Below are 18,449 nucleotides of genomic sequence, written 5' to 3' on the forward strand. Positions count from 1 at the left end.
CTGATGGTAATGAGAGCACAGACGGGCTCTGCAGGAACATGTGGCCCCTGGGGCTCAGAGAGGCAGCCTGCCCTCATGGGCATCACCCTGGGCACAGCCTCTGCTCTCAGAGAACTCACCTGTTTCAGGAAAACAGCGCTCGTGTGTGTGCGTGTGTGTGTGGAACTCGCTACATTCAGATTCATTATCTGTCCAGTCTGTTGACAATCGACCACCAATGTAAGAATCCACATCCCGCACAAGACCCTTTCATGCCACTTAAACACAATGAAACTCACTCACGGCTTCTGTGTAAAAGCTCTTCCAAGACATTTGTGCAATATCCGTTTGAAATGTGCCTACAAATGTTTGGACAACTTTTTTTAATATAAAATTTTACAAACATGGTGCATACAAGTTCTGGCTTTTCTGTGTTTCTACAAAAAAGTCATCATGAAAGTCTTTGTGCATACAATCATATTTACACTTTTTATGTCAGCAAAGCTATTTGTGCTTCAGTCAGCATTGTTAACTCTAGCTGGATTTAAGTTAATGTGAACATGATGATTCGGCCAGCTGAGAGCTGTACTGCCTTTCACAACACATGCACCAGCTAACCCCCCCCCCGGCTCTCCCGTTACTGTGGTTACCGCAGTTACTTCATCTTCTTGCGTTTGTGGCGCTGAGCCAGGCGCTCGTACTTGACCAGCGGCAGCTCCAGCGTGGCCAGCCTGTGCTCGCTCTCCGGCCCCACCCCTCCGTCCTCCGACACGGGCCGCCTGCTCAGCCTCAGGCCCATGGCCTTGGCCACCTCCAGCATCCTGCGCCGGGGGGGGGGGGGTTAGAGGAGCCAAAATGAGTCCACGCACACCGCTGTCAACAGATCTGCCAGCAAATTCAGATCATGGGAAAAACACTTTCTGCCTTACATCACAACACAAGGACAGAAGGAAGCGCTAACTGATAGGCTGGGCAGGCTTGCAGCAGGGGGCGTGGTTCTGAGTGAGCACTGAGAGAGATCAACAACAGAACCCTCTTTCTCCCCAGTGCACTGCCACAGCCCCCAGAGCCAGAGCCTCATCCCACACCTCACATCTCTGCACATCCACTCTGCTAAACCATCACCCCACATCTCTGCACATTCACTCTGCTAAACCATCACCCCACATCTCTGCACATTCACTCTGCTAAACCATCACCTCACATCTCTGCACATCCACTCGGGTGAGGTGAGGTGTGCAGAGTGGGTGAGGTGAGGTGTGCGGAGCGGGTGCGGTGTGTGGAGCGGGTGAGGTGGTGTGTGTGGAGCGGGTGAGGTGGTGTGGTGTGTGGAGCGGGTGAGGTGGTGTGGTGTGTGGAGCGGGTGAGGTGTGTGGAGCGGGTGAGGTGGTGTGGTGTGCGGAGCGGGTGTGGTGTGCGGAGCGGGTGAGGTGGTGAGGTGTGTGGAGCGGGTGTGGTGTGCGGAGCTGGTGTGGTGTGTGGAGCGGGTGAGGTGGTGAGGTGTGCGGAGCGGGTGAGGTGTGTGGAGCGGGTGAGGTGGTGTGGTGTGCGGAGCGGGTGTGGTGTGCGGAGCGGGTGCGGTGTGTGGAGCGGGTGAGGTGGTGTGTGCGGAGCGGGTGTGGTGTGCGGAGCGGGTGAGGTGGTGAGGTGTGTGGAGCGGGTGTGGTGTGCGGAGCTGGTGTGGTGTGTGGAGTGGGTGAGGTGGTGAGGTGTGCGGAGCGGGTGAGGTGTGTGGAGCGGGTGAGGTGGTGTGGTGTGCGGAGCGGGTGAGGTGGTGAGGTGTGCGGAGCGGGTGCGGTGGTGTGGTGTGCGGAGCGGGTGAGGTGGTGAGGTGTGCGGAGCGGGTGAGGTGGTGTGGTGTGCGGAGCGGGTGAGGGGGTGAGGTGTGCGGAGCGGGTGAGGTGTGCGGAGCGGGTGCTGTGGTGTGGTGTGCGGAGCGGGTGCGGTGTGCGGTGGTGAGGTGTGCGGTGTGCGGTGGTGAGGTGTGCGGTGTGCGGTGGTGAGGGAATGTAAGCGCTGAATACTCAGGACAGCGCGGGTCATTAGCGCCTGGCGCTGGTACCAGAGCAGGCCGGACTCGCTCACTTGGCCTCGGTGATCCGGAGGTCCCGGTGGAGCAGCGTGAGGTCGGCCGTCTGCTCGCCCAGGTGCAGCAGCAGCGCCAGGCTGTACGCCGCCAGCTTCACACGCATGGACGCGGGCACCAGGTTCTGAATCCTGCAGGGGAGAGAGAGAGTTCACACACAACAGACACTACGCTTCAGCCTGGTCTGACCCAACCCCCCCAGACCTGACCCAACACCTAGCCCTGCAAGCAGATGTTTGGAAAGAGAGTGTGTGTCAAAGACTCCCGTGTGAGGGGTACAGGGGGGCGAGGAGGGTGCTGGAGCTTGTGGCACACGAGGCACCCCTAAACCAGGACCAGCATGCCGTGCTCCCACAGACAGACACACACACCCACCTGCCCTGGTTGAACGTCTCCACTGCGAAGGTCCTCATGAGCTTGTTCTGGATGATGCGGGGACACCCTTCCTCCAGGCCAACTGTAGAGTCAAACGCATCAGCTACACCACATGCATTCATGACAAACATCATTAAAAGCTGTCTGTGGACTATTACAAAAGCCCGTCATTCGCACCCTACTCATATAAGATCAACATGCTACTGCACACACGGGACACCCATCCCAGGGTTCAGGGTTGGGCCCTGCAGTGGTTCCAAAATCTTCTGATGCACTTTATAAGCAAACCCTCATGTTGCCTCACCTATTCTCAAAGGTAATGTTTGTGCTGTATTATTAAATATTATTTAGCAGCAGTGCATGTAATGAGTGCTGGGTTGCCTTTGACTGGTGTGGATGTCAATTAAAAATGTAGAACATACATAAAATCACCCCCCCACCCCACGACCCACCCTGAAAGGGCATTACTAACAGCGCAGAAATGCTGCAGGCTTGGTACAGAATGATAGGCGCCTCCTATGGGTGAGGATGTCTCATAGCGCCCTGGTGCCCCTGACTCACACTTGCGGGTGATGCTCTTCTGGTGCGCCAGTTTGAGGAGGAGGGAGAGGTACCAGAGGACGCGAGCCCGCCAGTCATGTGACTCCTCAGCCCCGGAGAGCGTCTTCAGCAGCTTGAGCACGGACAGCGGGCTGGAGAGAGAGCGCCGTCAGCGTCAGAAAGAGCAGAACATACTGACCGCACAGCGAGGAGTCACAAACCCGCAAACGGACAGAGCTACGTGTTCAGTCTCACTTTCTATCCTCGTCTTAAATCAAAAGACGTTTCTCTCCACACAAGAACACAATAAATCTATAGCTCGCTGATGACTCACTCTCCTAGTGCAGATATGTAGAATGTGGCAACTGACACATCGCTAAGCGGTATAAGGAGGTGTACGGAGGTTTAAGCAGGTCTAGGGAGGTATAGGGAGGTGTATGGCTGTGTACAGTGGTGTACGGAGGTGTAAGGAGGTGTAGGGAGGTGTATGGCTGTGTATGGAGTGGTTTTGTGAGTAGGATTGTGTGAGGTGTAGAGGTGTAGGAGGTTTAGGTGTATGGAGGTGTACGAGGTGTTGTGACGGAGTGTAGTGTAAGGAGTGAGATGTTAGATGTGTAGGAGGTGTAAGTTAATTTATGTGGAGGTGTATAGAGGTGTAAGGAGGTGTACGGAGGTGTAAGGAGGTGTTCGGCGTACCTGCTGTTTTTGGCCATCTCCTCCAGGCCCTCGGGGGAGAGCTCCAGGAGCTTGCGGGCGGGAGCCTCCAGCGCCTCGTACTCCACGGGGGAGATAACTGCCACACAGTTCAGGAACTCAAGACGTCAGACTGCGCCGTAAACATCACGCTGAGACTTTAGACTGCGGTACAGGATCTGACTTCATATCTTACTGTACAACGGGCACAGAGCACATCCAGTTTTATTTCTAAATGAACAATTCAGCGGGATTTCTCTTTTTCTCCTGATTTCTGTTAGTAGACCCTCAGCACAAAACGGGCAGAGGACCCCTGCGTCCCGCGCCTCAGCCACTTCCTGCTCGTTACGGTCGAATGAGGGACAGAGATGAAGAGGTGGTGAGAAAGGGATGGAGGGCAGGACGGATGAGAACGAAGGATACGGGCATCGAACGGGTACACGTCCTGAGGCTGGGTGGCATCGGGGTCACAGGGCGGGAGATACAAAACCGTATCTGCCTGAGCCTCTGCCTGAGCGATGTCCTGCTCCAGAGCTGGAGGAGAGGGAGAGAGAGAGAGGGGAGGGGGGAGAGAGAGAGGGAGCTTGTGAGTGTGTGTGTGTGTGTGTGTGTGTAGGACAGGAGAGCGTGTGTGTGCGCATAGGACAGGAGAGTGTGTGTGTGTGTGTGTGTGTGTGTAGGACAGGAGAGAGAGTGTGTGCATAGGACAGGAGAGTGTGTGTGTGTGTGTGTAGGACAGGAGAGCATGTGTGCGTGTGTGTGTGTAGGACAGGAGAGTGAGTGTGTGTGTGTGTGTGTGTGTGTGTGTAGGACAGGAGAGTGTGTGTGTGTGTGTGTGTGTGAGCGCACACACTGCGGAGCTTCCGGTACCTTCCAGGCCCTTCTGGTCGATGATGGTGCTGGCAGCCTTGTTCACCACGTGCTGCAGAGCCTCACTGCCCACCTGGTTGAGCCGCCGGGAGCTGAGGGCTCGTTTCTGTTTGTTTGTGCCAAACGCCTCGATCAGGGAGTCCACCTAGAGCAGGGCGAGAGGGCGTCACACCCGGCCAATCACACGCCTCCGTCACACCCGGCCAATCACACGCCTCCGTCACACCAGGCCAATCACACGCCTCCGTCACACCCGGCCAATCACACGCCTCCGTCACACCCGGCCAATCACACGCCTCCGTCACACCAGGCCAATCACACGCCTCCGTCACACCTGGCCAATCACACGCCTCCGTCACACCTGGCCAATCACACGCCTCCATCACACCCAACGAATCACATGCTGGCCTGTAACCGCTGCAAAGAGAAGGCGCTCTGACTCATCCCGAGCTGCCTCAGCGGAGCGAAGAGCTCTCACCTTATCCCTGTAGGACTTTGAGGAATCTGGAGCAGACTCCCCCTCTGGAGCAGACTCCCCTGGAAGGTAAACGAAGCACATGCTTTAGTACCCAATCACAGAGAAAAGGCCACTGAGTGGGATTCTTTCTGAAATTCCTAACCTGGGATGAGGGGCTGCATGTTAAAAATCTGAGCCTTGTGCACTTCCATCTGCCTGGTGTTCTTGTCCAGGACGCCTACGTAGTACCTGTGGAGACAACGGAATAGTCGGGTGGAATCAATAAAGCCTCACTTTTCTGTCCAGCGCTGGGTAATGCAAAGCGATTCCTGGATCAGCAACAGGGTTACAGCACTGGACTGTTCAACTTACCACCTGACAGTCAAATGCACCAATAGCATTTCTTCTTTTAGAATAAATTTATATAATTTAAATGCATCAAAAACTGACATCATGACCAGGTCTACATCGGCAGTGTCAGTGACAGAACAATAAGTAATATGCATACACTTAGGCCAGTACAGGCCAGTAAATGTTTGGTCCTTTTGCACAATTCTTAAAAAGAATACGGCTCTGCAGGAAGTAGTTCAGTGTTGCCCATTTCGCATTTGGCCGAGCACAAAAACGTTTAACCTACTTGCAAAGGCTGTTGCATTTCAGGGACCCGGGTCCAAAGTTATTCCCAACATAAGAAAGTCTGTCGGTTTCAGCTACCTGTAAAGGCGAGGAACAGAACACAACGGTACTAATGTTACTGGTTCTTTTCTAACGACTCATCTTTACTGAACAAAACATGTAAAAAGAAAGTACATTTTTTAAAAGAATGTCAACTTGCAAGAATACGTCTGCTCTTCTTCCTGGGGTTATTGCCGTCAATGTTCTTATACAAGGTGAAGTCCACGTTATCTGGATTTATCAGATTTCCGTTGGAAAACTGAACTACAGAAGAAGGAAAATATTTGAAAAGGACTGTTAGCACCAGTAACCAAGGCAGCTGGCTAACCCGGCTCCCAAAACATGCAGAGCGGTCCCAGGACCATTTAAATGTATCTAGCCAGTCTGACAGCGACCAAGTTACACCGTACAGTTACAACAAGCATTAAGAATGAATGCCCCTAATGCCTAGCTAGGTGCCTGGTTATCGTAATCAGCCTTGCCAGTTAAACAACATATAATTCACAGCATTGCACTTGTCTAACAAGTTGTCCATCTAACTTGGTCCCCACGTGTGCAGCTGCACAATCCAAGTAACTAGCTAGCGACACGTGAATTCAATCTCAGTGTTTGTATCCACCGCCGTTTGTATTCTAGCCCACACGGAAGCAAGAGTTCACTGGAGACTCGTGCAATGGTTTTGCTTCCTTACCAATAACAGCACTGTGTCCCTCCGTCTCCTCTTCGCAGCATTTCCAAAAACAATCTTCTGCCTGCGCCATGATTGTGGTATGACGTTCACTGCATGGACCATAGACATGCATATTAGACTGTAGAAAACAGGCCAGAAGTCTAAGGGAACCACAAAAAGGTCGTCACACATGACAGCGGCCCCTAGTGGTAGGCAATGCCCCTGCAGCATTCATTCACGACGTTTCATCCTCAGCCGTCACCCAATTTTAACGATTCAAAGCGTTATTACGCACACATTGTTACTGTAAACATGGAAAACGATGCTGGAATTAATAGTGAAGCAATAGATTAAAAATGAGTAATTAATTGGTTGGGTCATTCTTTTTTATTATCTCGTCAAGAGTCATATTAAGGATTTAAAATTATTTCACCCTTCAACCTTTAAAGGTGTAAGATCATGTGATTAGAACGTTCTTAACTGAACATTCGAATGCTGATGTAACAATCACTACTGGTAACTGAAAGCAATGGAGTTCTAGAACCCTGACTTATAATAAAACATTTTTTTAAACATTCCAAAAAGCCTTGTCTTCAAAGGGTTAATGTGTACACCGGTCTCCAAAATTTTGTCATTCTTGTGTGTCCTTTATAGCACAGGTTTAGAAACCTATTTAGTTCAGTGAACCCAACATGTAAACACACACACGCACACACGCCCGCACACACACACCCACACGCACAAGCACACGCACACACATGCACACGCACACACACACACTCACACTCACACGATGAGTATACCTCTGTGTTTTAGATGCTAAATAGGCCACGCTAAGCCAGACTCAGGCGTTCTGACTCCCTAAGCACACAAGGGACAGAACATTACCTCACTGTGTTTTCTTTGCACCTTCCACACACAACACATTGCTCCTCTGTTTTCTAGAAACTGTGTGCCATCAATGCTTACAACAAAGAGTTTGTTGTCTCACTCTTTACAAGAGTGCACCATTTCACCCGGGACCTGGTTCCTGTGTAATGGTGTCTCAGAGGACCCAGTACCTCGCATCTAACCAGTGATCCCTATGGAGACAACGGCTGTTTCTAGCTTTGCCCCCCTAGTTACCCCCCGGCTCACATGACTGGCTGTGCACAATACAGAACTACAGCTAAGAACAATGTGAAATGTAAAGATGGGGGATCAAACTCTGCAAAGATACAGAAATTATACAGCCCTTTGTTCACCCTTTTCAACCATTAAAGTGTAAATGGAAACATACGTGATATTTGGCTTTCATGTGATTTACATTACATGAAAGCCAAATTTAATGGAGGAAACAAATGAAATGTATGTTAGCCACAGTAAGCCATAATAACAGTGTTTCTTCTCTGTTAAAACACACGACAGGGCTCAAAAACTATTTAAAGCAACTAAGAGTGAAACGCAGCACAATGAGAAGTCTAAATTACCGGTCTAAACGAAAATATCACCTTACACACCTTCACACCAGAGGTGAGAAATAGTTAGAGGATAATTGGTCGTGTATTGCATCAGAACTATAATGGTTCCAGGTGTGTGTGAGAACTTTAGTGAACCATATCAGCAGTAAATTGTAATTTAAAAAAATAATTTTAAAAATCTTAAATGACGGTGACTCCACGCTGGACAGGGCTATGAACTCACATTAGAACGCAGTGTACCAGCCAGCTGTCCTTAACCGTGGTCACAACGTGCAGCGGGATCCACGCACCCAAGGACAGCGCGAGCCCATTGGCTTACAGCACAGCGCTCTTCCGCCTGCATTTCTCTGTGTAACTGCGTCGGACCGCACAAAATAGCCTAATTATGATAATACAAGTGCATTTCTCGGGTCGGTTTGGATGTTCTCTACCTTCTTCACGACACGATACACTGTGACTTTTTTCCTGGCGGAGAGTACAGCTAACCTGGCCGCCTGCGTGGGGGCGCTGCTAGCTAGCTAGTGAGACATCCAGCGATCAGAGGCCATAAAGGCATAGGCGGTTCATCTGCTATTAGCCAGGTCTACGCGAGGGTGCATTTGGCACAGACACATCCGTGTGAACTGTGCACAAACGTGCTTCATTGTTTCGGGATGAGACAAGTTTTCTCGGTGGTCTTGATATGTAGCCGCTGCTTTGTCCGCCGTGCCCTGGTACAAACGGGAATAAGGTACGATCATTTATGTGTTCTTTGTAACCAACTTGCGCAGAAACGGCTTATTAGAGAACTCCGTGTCGTGTAAGAACAAGTGTGACAGATGCGATAATAAACATGCAACGGAAGAAACCGAGCGCTATACACGCGGATCATTGCTGATGAGTTCTGGTTTGATTTTCGGGTTGCAAGCCAGGTAAATATTTTAGCTTCCCAGGTAGTGTGCTAGCTTGCCAAATAAACAAAATGTCGGTCTCAACATGGTGATGATTTGATAGCTACTGTTTTTTGTTGTCTGCCAACAAGTGGCTAGATTTCCAAATTAAGTAGCTGGCAGGGACGCTGTTTTGTTAGCAATAGTCGTAATTCGTCTTTAGTTCTTAGTTGACAAAAACGGGACGGATATCGATTTTGATTACTATTTTGATACCTAGCTAGCTACAGCAGCTAATTACAGATGGGGTTGTGGGAACAATTTTGATAATATCGCATAACATGAATGTTAAAAATTATAGGGACTTCCTACACATATGCAAACTGACATGGACAGAATTTAACAAAATTTAGCCACAAAACTCTTTTCTCTGGAGTACCGCATACGACATCCATTGTTTAAATAAGCGTGATATTTTCATTTACATTTTTATGATCTAGTTAGTCTGCAAGATTGATATTGACGGTTGACTGTAGCGATTGCAGTCTGATCGAACTGAGACTGGCGGCGAGACAGCGCCGTGCGGGCGCAGACTGGTGCAGACGTTACCTTGAATGAACCGAGCCTGTCCCCAGAGTCTCGCACGTAGCTAGGCTACTGACGCTCAGGATGACGGAATGGGCAAGCTATTCTACGAGCCAAGTAAACTGTGGTTACAGCCTGATTAAATATGCAAACTCGAGTGTCAGCCTGAAATATTGATTAAAATGTTGATTGAATTGGTTGAAGGTTAAGCAGCAGCTGCAGCACGTCCATCACGTTGCTCTCGCCTGCAGGAGAGCCGAGTTGTAGCTGGCATGACTTGCAGAAATAGAGGCTTCTCTTATTTTCTCGCTGCATGGGGAGAGTCTGGTGAATTGTTTTTCCCTGATGGTTACATGGCAGTATTATCACATTGTTGACTGCGTATACAGCGTTTGGCTGTTTCCGCGGTGTTTCCGGTTTGACTGACAGGTCTTCGTTTCCCCGTGCAGGTCATGGATTTCCCGGGCCACTTTGAGCGGCTGTTCCAGCAGCTGAACTGGCAGCGGCTGCACGGGCAGCTGTGCGACTGCGTGGTGGTGGTGGGAAGCCGGCACTTCAAAGCGCACCGCGCGGTGCTAGCCGCCTGCAGCACGCACTTCCGGGCGCTCTTCACGGTCGCCGAGGGCGACGGCAGCATGAGCATGATCCAGCTGGACAGCGAGGTGGTGACGGCGGACGCTTTCGCCGCCCTGGTGGACATGATGTACACGTCCACGCTCATGCTGGGTGAGAGCAACGTGATGGACGTGCTTCTGGCCGCCTCCCACCTGCACCTGAACGCCGTGGTGAAGGCCTGCAAGCACTACCTGACCACCCGCACGCTGCCGGTGTCCCCCCCCGGCCAGCGGGCCCCCGGCCTGCACGTGGAGCAGCAGCAGCAGGCTAGTGCGGCGGCGGCGGCGGCTAACTCCCGGCTGCAGCGCTCCTTCCTGCTGCAGCAGCTGGGCCTGAGCCTGGTGAGCTCGGCGCTGAGCGGCGTGGAGGAGGGGCCAGGGGAGCGGGCCGGCGCTGGCGCCGCCGTGGAGCAGCGCGCCTCCTTCCCCATCCGCCGCTTCCACAAGCGCAAGCCCCCCCTGGCCCCCCCCGAGGACCTCCCCCGGCACAGGCCACGCCCCTCCACCGCCTCGGACCCTCCCCTGAGGGATGCCGAGTTCTCCCCCGATTCCCGCAGGATGGGGGGCGGGCCCGAGCCGGACAGGGGGCCGCAGTATGGGGCGGGGGCCCCCCACGAGGACGCTCAGATGCCCACGCAGTCGGACAGCGGGTGGGGAGGGGGGGGTCAGGGCAAAGAGGAGTACCCTGACGGGCAGCCCAAGGTGGAGGGGGTCCAAAAGGAGGGGGCTGAGGAAGAGGAGGAGGAGGAGATGCGGGTGGTGGTGAAGAGCGAGCCCCTGAGCTCCCCGGAGCCGCCGGATGAGACCAGCGAGGTGACCTCCCAGGGGGGGGGCAGCGAGCAGGCCGAGCCGGGGGCCGACAAGATGGAGCTGAGCCCTGAGAGCAGCGACCGCAGCTTCTCAGACCGGGGGGGGGACATGCAGCTGCCTGGAGGGGGCGTGGGGGGGCGCAGCGCGGACGGGGACAGGGACAGGGGGAGCCTCGCCTGCAGCAGTGACCTGGAGCCCAAGCTGCCCTTCAGCGTTTCCGGGTTCCTCTCCCCGGGCTTCGGTGGGGCGGGGGCGGGGGCGGGGCGCGGGGGCGACGACAACGCGCCCAACACCACCACCGCCGAATGCCCGCTGGACCGCGGGGCGGGGGGGTACCTGCTCAGCCCCGAACCCCTCAACGGGACAGGAGCCCTGCTGCAGCACCCCAACCAGCGCCTCCTGCAGGACGACATGCGCCACTTCAGCGACGTCCATGCAGACTCCCTCTTCCTGCGGCCCGTGCCGGACGGGCTGGGGTACCAGCGGGACGGGGCGGAGCAGTTCGCCCTGGACTTCCAGCGCTCCAGCCTGGGCCTGCACTCTCTCTCCCGCTCGCCCCGAGGGGGCGTGGCCAGCCTGGAGTTCCCCGCGTTCCGCCGCATCGCGCCCAAGTCCACTTTGGGAGGCGGGTCGGCGTGCACGGACACCGCTCAGCTCCAGGACGCGTCTTCCTCCTGCTCCTCCTCCTCGGCCGTGGGGGGCGGCGTCCAGCTGAACGGGGCGCAGTTCAGCAGCGGGGCGGGGCAGCGAGGGGTGCCCCCGCCCCCGCACCCCCAGCTGACACGGGCCTCGGCGGACGTCCTGTCCAAGTGCAAGAAGGCGCTGTCCGAGCACAACGTCCTGGTGGTGGAGGGGGCTCGCAAGTACGCCTGCAAGATCTGCTGCAAGACCTTCCTGACGCTGACGGACTGCAAGAAGCACATCCGCGTGCACACGGGCGAGAAGCCCTACGCCTGCCTCAAGTGCGGCAAGCGCTTCAGCCAGTCCAGCCACCTGTACAAGCACTCCAAGACCACCTGCCTGCGCTGGCAGAACAACAACAACAGCAACCTTCCCAGCTCGCTGCTCTGAGCAGCTCGCGCCCCACTGGCCTCCCCACCACCAGGGGGCAGTGTGTCCCTCCACCGCTACATTGGCAAAATGAGATCATGGGCTTCAATCACATTTTCTTTCTTCTGGTGCAGTGCATAATTTTACCCTTCTTCTGCAGTTCCATTACTCTTCAGAGAATGAACGGGAACCGCCACACATTTGGACAACTAATCTAGAAATTTAGGAAATGCAGTGAAGCGGGGTACAGGGCATCTGAGGGCTGCTCTGGGATTGTGCCTCCAAACCCCCCCCCAAAAACACTAACACTAACACTTGAAACTAAAAGAAATGCACCGTTGGACTAAGTGTTTAAAGTGTAAATATTACACACTTTGTATTTCTTTTGGGTATTTTTTCCTTTAGAAGGAAATAAATAATATAAATAGGCTTGAAGTTACTTAACTGTTTTGTGTAAATACTTCTGTTTTTTTCCCTGAAGTGTTTATGAATTGTGTTAGGGTTGCCAGACTGGGGTTAGGCCTAGGGTTGCCAGACTGGGCTTTGTGTTTATAATAAACGAGCTCACTGGTCAGTGGTTGCGACTACTTCACTGGATTCCTGCCTATTACTGCCTTTAGCAATCTAGTGGTACAATTAAGGTACTCTAAACACTGAGGAATCCAGATAAATCACAGCCCCAATAAAGATAAACCCAAAATATCATGGAATTAATAATACTAACATATTTGAATTCTCATATATATTCTCCTTTAATAATGATTCAGTGGTATCAACCAAAATGTCTGGTAGGAATGTATTAAAATCTGGTAAGTAGTGATCTTCTGTGAGCTTTCACTCAAACGTATTAATTAAAATATCCTGTTTAACAATGTGGATTCCAAAAGTCATTCCATTTGTAGTCTTTTAAAATTGCAATTTTGATTCGAACCCGAGTACACTGGCTTACCTCACTTGCATTGAGGCTGTGGGGCAGACCTGAATCTGCTTTCAGCCAGTCAGCAGGCCAGCTGAAGTGTTTGCTGTACCGGTTTTGGGCATACATCCTCAAGTGTGCCTGTCCTGAATGCTAACATTGTCCACACGCTAACACTGTCCACATGCCAACACTGTCCACACGCCAACACTGTCCACACGCCAACACTGTCCACACGCTAACACTGTCCACACGCCAACACTGTCCACACGCTAACACTGTCCACACGCCAACACTGTCCACACGCTAACACTGTCCACACGCTAACACTGTACACACGCCAACACTGTCCACACGCTAACACTGTACACACGCCAACACTGTCCACACGCTAACACTGTCCACACGCTAACGCTGTCCACACGCCAGCAGGCTGCTGTGTCAAACCAATCCGTCGCCATTGGTAACGAGGGATGGAAGCCAGTTGCTTGTGACTAGAACTACACACACAATTTAGCACAATTTAGTCATCATTGCTCCACAGCCTAAGTGACCATTTTGAAGAGTATTGTTGAGATGGATTTATAGAAGTGTACTGTGTAAATATGTCTGATTTATCTAACAATTTTTATAGCATAATGGTGATGCTGACAACGTCACATTAAAGATGAAAACAAGTAAATGCCTTATGACTTTGGCCTTTTCGCCCAGGTTATGAAATGCCAAAAGTGAAGGAGTGCTGTGCTCTGCTAACACTGAGGGCCTGATTTACTGAGACCTTTAGCATGTAAAACCAATAACACAACCAACGATTGGTGGAAAAACAAAACCATGACCAATCATTGGTCGTGTTATTGGTTTTGTGTGAGCTGAAGGTCTTAGTAAATCAGGCACTTAATGCAGTGTGAGTGATAGATTAAATGTGTTCACTTTGTAGAACAGAACTGAACAAATATTTAAACAATGTACCATATTTCATTTTGATGTATTAATTGGAATAAAGATGGAAAAATCCAGAGAATATTTTGTTTGGTTTATTCCTCCCTGTGCCAGGAAAGAGAATCAGCAGGAGGCTGAAGATCAAACGCTTCATAAACGAAAGCTTTCACTTTACAGGCAGAGAGGACCGACTGGACAAACTGCATTTCTCTTCACTCACTCTCTTGCAGTCGCAGCAGATGCAGTCCTCCATTACACACATACGCGCATGCACGCACACACAAACGCACGCACGCATGCACACACACACGCACACACTCTCTCCCCACACACACACACACACTCACTCACTCTCACACACACACACAGGACAGAGATGAGCTGTATAAGCAGAGACTGCTGGACATCTGGCACAAGGTTGCACTGACACTTCCTGGCGAAAGCCTGCATTTCTCAATGGAAAAAACGCACAGATTCATTACTCAATAGTGATGGAATTATTATTCATCATTATTCTCTTTAGATGGGAGAAATGTTATCATTCAGTCCCTATCATCCTCTTCCTCACTGCCATCTGCATACTGCCCAGACTTGCTCAGGCTTCCCCAGGATGTGTTGGGTATGGGAAATGGCACAGGAAACAGGAAGTATAAGTCTTTACAGGGCCATTTCCCTCCATCCTCAAAGGCTCTAGGTCATGGGCACACATGCCAGTATTGTTTCTCTCTTATATCGGACCACATTAAAACACTTAGGAAACACGTTGTCTATGTGATGCTTAAAATGTTAGAGTTTGTGATGTATAAACCTGCCTTTCTAAATTTCTTAGCCTAAAATCCTCCAAGAATAAAAATAACTCTCTGTATTAGGTACTGACTGACTTACGTCCAAAGATTGACTTGCAATGTTAGGCTTTTCTCTGGCACCATGAGCACAAGTCCCTCCAAACTCCAAATTCCATGAATAGGAAGGAGGAAATTCTATGAGGAACATTGCTGAAGTATTCAGTGGACACAAGAGGGCGCTAGAGCGCAAGCTCGCTGGGCATGGCCACTCCCTGCAGCCCTGCCAGCAGGTTGTTGGCTGACAGCACTCCCATGATTCCCCGGGTGGAGTAGGTGGCGCTGCCAATGTGAGGAAGGACCACTAAGGGGAGAAAATGGAATAAAAAACATGAAACTGTATCCAGTGAGGAGCAGAGTGCAGCAGGACTGACGGAACGCGAAGGAGCTCAGAGACTCACCGCAGTTCTTCAGGGTCAGCAGCGGGTGGTCAGTGGGCAGGGGCTCGGGCGTGGTCACGTCCAGCCCCGCCGCGGCGATCTGCCCGCTGGACAGGGCCTCATACAGGTCCTCCTGGTTCACCACGCTCCCTCTGCAAACAACGCACACAGACACAACCGGGTGAAGATTCCGTATACAGAACAGGGAACCAGCACACTGACAGAAACTCGGAGGGTAAAAATCAGCTTCTGCTGTCAAAAAAAGACAAAATCAAGTCAAGATGCAGCCAAGCGGGACCGAGTTTGTCTTCACAGATTTGAAAACTGGATGTGGGAGAGTAAATAACCAGGAGGAGAGAAGCCTCAGTACCTGCTGGTGTTGATGAAGACTGCGGTGCTCTTCATCTTACTGAAGAACGCCTTGTCGCACAGCCCCTGGGTGTCGGGGGTGAGAGAGCAGGACACCACCACGAAGTCGCTCTCGGACACCAGCGTGTCCAGGGGCACTGTCCGACCCACACCGGGGGGGAGAGAGAAGGGGAAGAGAGGGAAAGGGAGAGGGGGAGGGGGGGAGAGAGGGTGAGAGAGACAGGGAGAGAGAAGGAGGGGGGAGAGTGAGGATGAGAGAGGGAGATGGCGGGCAGAGAGAGAGGAGGAGGGGAGAGTGAGGGTGAGAGAGAGGGAGAGAGCAGGATAGGAGGGGAGGAGTTAGCACTCATTACTGGACTAGGCAGGGTAAGCAGCCAGGTCACATGGTCACAAACCCTGCTCATTCTGCCCCTCCCAGCTGAAAAACAGCCCCCACCCCCACCCCCCTGCCCGGCGCGCTCTCACCATACTCTCCCTCCACCTCCGCAGCCTGAGGCTTGGCGGCCCGTCCGGAGTACAGCAGCCTCTTCACCCCGAAAGGCTTCAGACGGCGGGCGATGGCCAGGCCTGCGGGGCGGAGAACGCACACCGTCAGTCTGACGCGTCGCATCCAAGGTGCACTGCACACACACACGCGTTAAAAACACCCCGAATCACAGCAGGGGTGACACGCCAGTCCCGGGAGGCCCACTGCGTCCATGCAGCTTGTTTCAGAAGCCTGGATTGGCTGAGGATACATTGAGTCTATTCAGCTTGTTTCAGAAGCCTGGATGGTCTGAGGATACGTTACCTATGCGTCCGAGGCCGATGACGCCGACTGTGCTGCCAGTCAAACCGTAACCACACAACCACAAGGGCTTCCATGTGCTCCAGCCACCACTAGGGGGTGACAAAAGAGAACAACACATGGTTAGAAATACAGAAGATATGTTATAACATAGTACTTCTGTTTTACAGTTAGCAAAACAAAATTATGCAAGTAATAAAATGTAATTGGATACTTTTTAAGAGTACATTCTGCAAAAAACATGAAAATGAGGTGAGTGGTGTCATGTGTGCGAGGGACCCGGTGCAGAGGGGTTTTGGGGTTCCCTCGGGTGCAGAGGGGTTTCGGGGTGCGATATGGAGACCGTGGGTGTTTGTAGCGCTGACCTCTTGACCTCTTGCACCCCCTCGGGCAGCCGCCGCGCAGTGGCTAGCAGAAGAGCGACAGTCAGCTCGGCTGTGGCGTCAGTGAGCACATCCGGGGTGTACCCCACTCGCACCCCACTGCCAGAGGAAGAGACGGACAGACACGCCTACGTAACTCATCACACAAACACACACTGTACCTGCAACTCATCACACAAACACACACTGTCCCCACAAATCATCACACAAACACACACTGTACCTGCAACTCATCACACAAACACACACTGTACCTGCAACTCATCACACAAACACACACTATACCTGCAACTCATCACACAAACACACACTGTACCTGCAACTCATCACACAAACACACACTGTCCCCACAAACCATCACACAAACACACACTGTCCCCAGCGGGTTTCAACCCTTTCTGTGAGTTGCTGGTGACCATGATGTTTACAAATGGTCTACCTGCTGTTCACTAGTGGTGCTGTTTCAGGAAGTAAACATGGCTGGCTGCTCACCGTTTCTTGATTTCGTTGATGGCTAGGTGATCAAAGCCCACAGATAAAGTGCTGATCACCTTCAAGTTGGGCCCTTAAAAATACATATATATATAATTAATAATAATAATAATAACTCATAAAAATCACAATCAATACAAATCAGTGCCTAAACTTTGATTCCCAGGTAGGACACTGCCATTGTACCCTTGAACAAGGCACTTAATCTGCATTGCTTCAGTATATATCCAGCTGTATAAATGGATGCAGTGTAAATGTGAAGAATGTGAAGAAAAGTTGTGTAAGGCGCTCTGGATAAGAGCGTCTGCTAAACGCTTGTAATGTAATGTAAACAGCTCATCTTGCTGCACAGTCAGACGGTAGCATAGCGCATTGTTTCTCCTTCTCCTGTAACGGTGTTGGTCCGTACCTGCTGCATCCAGCACCTCGGTGTCGATGCGATCCGACAGCAGACACAGCAGCCCGTGGGCCCCAGACACGCCCTCCAGAAGCTCCGCCCGGGGCACAGGCTCGTCAGAGTCCCACACAGACACCTTGCACCTGGACCCGGGTGCCCAGAGAGCACGGGGGAATGACAGTGACTTCCGGGCGACCCATTTCTCTAGCAAGTTTCAAGCACGAGCTTTGCAAAATGCGTTCGTGAAGCTGAACGCTCCAAAAACCGCAGCCTGCTAATATTAGCTGTATTTCGTTTGAACTAGCCCCCGTCGCTAATTAAGACATACCTACAGTAATTCAGGTGGTGTCAAAATTTGACTCCCTGCCACAATTCGCCTCCCCCTTCCATGCACAACACCGGAACTCAACCAGCGCAAGCACACGCAGCGCTAAGCGCTAATTGTTCGTATCTAAACTTTGGTGCATCGGTTGGTGAATCACCAAATCCAGTTCTGTTTAGCAGTCTGTAGAAGGCGTGCAACAAACAAACATCAGTTTCATGCTATCCGTCAGGCTAGTCAGCTCGCTAGCTAGTCTAAATGATGTGCATATTCGTGCAGTTTCGGCATGCTAATTAGCCAAGATCAGCGAGCCAGTTAAAGATGCTCTTGAGAAACATCTCCCCTCGAATATGCAGCGAATTTAACCAGAGCAACCGAATAGTGACCTACAGGGACAGTGAATGAACGCGCAATGCAGCGTTTCTTTGATATAAAGTAAAACCAACGCGTCTTACACTCCAGCCTCCGTCAGCACCTTCATCCCCTCTGGTGGAATTCTCCTCGTCACGTACACCTTCATCAGCTGCCGCGCGCCCTGCATCATTGTTTTCTATATTATAAGTAAAAAAGGGATTGGTTAGAATGAACGAATGTTGTAGGCAGGTTAGCCACAAAAAGTTTGAGTTGAGGGTAATTCACCTTGAATGACTATAGTCCAACAGAGAAGGCGTTCGTGCGCAGGCGCAAACCGCTGTCGTTGTACTCTCTCCCGAGTACGGAGCGACAGCGCCCCTCAATGGCTGCAGTATGGCTTGCACTCCAAAATTCAAACACAGCATTTATAACTGTAGGAAGCCAAGTATAATTGCTGCTCTTGTATTTGGCAAAAACTCTTGTATTTACAACAAATGTAAAATCCCGAAATTTATATAGCTTTATTTTTCTTCCA

The 18,449-nt window shown here is 51.7% G+C and overlaps 3 protein-coding genes across 7 annotated transcripts; 1 reads left to right on the forward strand and 2 right to left on the reverse strand.

Moving 5' to 3' along the window:
* Positions 1-285: 285 nt before the first annotated feature.
* On the reverse strand, positions 286-9,713 carry polr1e (RNA polymerase I subunit E). 3 transcript variants are annotated; one of them, XM_064334479.1, is made up of 13 exons: positions 9,284-9,713; positions 6,367-6,455; positions 5,836-5,939; positions 5,638-5,714; positions 5,164-5,249; positions 5,022-5,080; positions 4,544-4,688; positions 4,097-4,207; positions 3,677-3,773; positions 3,002-3,132; positions 2,441-2,522; positions 2,065-2,196; positions 286-800 (listed from the first exon to the last, which is right to left on the reverse strand). In XM_064334479.1, exons 2-13 carry the CDS (start codon positions 6,434-6,436, stop codon positions 635-637), a joined length of 1,260 nt encoding a protein of 419 aa, XP_064190549.1. In that variant the 5' UTR covers positions 6,437-6,455; positions 9,284-9,713; the 3' UTR covers positions 286-634. The 3 variants fall into 3 exon arrangements, with proteins under 3 accessions (XP_064190549.1, XP_064190551.1, XP_064190550.1); XM_064334481.1 differs by having other exon boundaries at positions 5,638-5,710; positions 5,832-5,939; XM_064334480.1 differs by lacking the exon at positions 9,284-9,713 and adding an exon at positions 8,029-8,047.
* LOC135254388 (zinc finger and BTB domain-containing protein 5) lies at positions 8,085-13,670 on the forward strand. 2 transcript variants are annotated; one of them, XM_064334477.1, is made up of 2 exons: positions 8,085-8,535; positions 9,709-13,670. In XM_064334477.1, the coding sequence occupies exon 2, from the start codon at positions 9,712-9,714 to the stop codon at positions 11,752-11,754; it is 2,043 nt and encodes a 680-aa protein (XP_064190547.1). In that variant the 5' UTR covers positions 8,085-8,535; positions 9,709-9,711; the 3' UTR covers positions 11,755-13,670. The 2 variants fall into 2 exon arrangements, with proteins under 2 accessions (XP_064190547.1, XP_064190548.1); XM_064334478.1 differs by lacking the exon at positions 8,085-8,535 and adding an exon at positions 8,542-8,716.
* grhpra (glyoxylate reductase/hydroxypyruvate reductase a) lies at positions 13,669-18,361 on the reverse strand. 2 transcript variants are annotated; one of them, XM_064334484.1, is made up of 10 exons: positions 18,200-18,361; positions 18,016-18,110; positions 17,251-17,381; positions 16,842-16,914; positions 16,332-16,448; positions 15,970-16,058; positions 15,645-15,746; positions 15,181-15,316; positions 14,832-14,962; positions 13,669-14,734 (listed from the first exon to the last, which is right to left on the reverse strand). In XM_064334484.1, the coding sequence occupies exons 2-10, from the start codon at positions 18,102-18,104 to the stop codon at positions 14,613-14,615; spliced, it is 990 nt and encodes a 329-aa protein (XP_064190554.1). In that variant the 5' UTR covers positions 18,105-18,110; positions 18,200-18,361; the 3' UTR covers positions 13,669-14,612. The 2 variants fall into 2 exon arrangements, with proteins under 2 accessions (XP_064190554.1, XP_064190553.1); XM_064334483.1 differs by lacking the exon at positions 18,200-18,361 and having other exon boundaries at positions 18,016-18,193.
* Between the last annotated feature and the right edge of the window lie 88 nt (positions 18,362-18,449).

The sequence above is a fragment of the Anguilla rostrata genome, chromosome 5, assembly GCF_018555375.3.
Source record: "Anguilla rostrata isolate EN2019 chromosome 5, ASM1855537v3, whole genome shotgun sequence".
Lineage (NCBI taxonomy): Eukaryota > Metazoa > Chordata > Actinopteri > Anguilliformes > Anguillidae > Anguilla > Anguilla rostrata.

Excerpts from the sequence above, each read along its gene's own strand:
- polr1e (XM_064334479.1), bottom strand. The coding sequence starts at position 6,436 with ATGGCGCAGGCAGAAGATTGTTTTTGGAAATGCTGCGAAGAGGAGACG. Across the intron at positions 5,940-6,366 it reads GGGACACAGTGCTGTTATTG|TTCAGTTTTCCAACGGAAAT; the intron begins GTAAGGAAGCAA and ends CTTCTTCTGTAG. Across the intron at positions 3,774-4,096 it reads CGTGTACCCGTTCGATGCCC|TTATCTCCCCCGTGGAGTAC; the intron begins GTATCCTTCGTT and ends ACTGTGTGGCAG.
- LOC135254388 (XM_064334477.1), top strand. The coding sequence starts at position 9,712 with ATGGATTTCCCGGGCCACTTTGAGCGGCTGTTCCAGCAGCTGAACTGG.
- grhpra (XM_064334484.1), bottom strand. The coding sequence starts at position 18,104 with ATGATGCAGGGCGCGCGGCAGCTGATGAAGGTGTACGTGACGAGGAGA. Across the intron at positions 16,059-16,331 it reads GGGGTGCAAGAGGTCAAGAG|TGGTGGCTGGAGCACATGGA; the intron begins GTCAGCGCTACA and ends GTCACCCCCTAG. Across the intron at positions 15,317-15,644 it reads GGAGGTGGAGGGAGAGTATG|TGCCCCTGGACACGCTGGTG; the intron begins GTGAGAGCGCGC and ends TGGGTCGGACAG.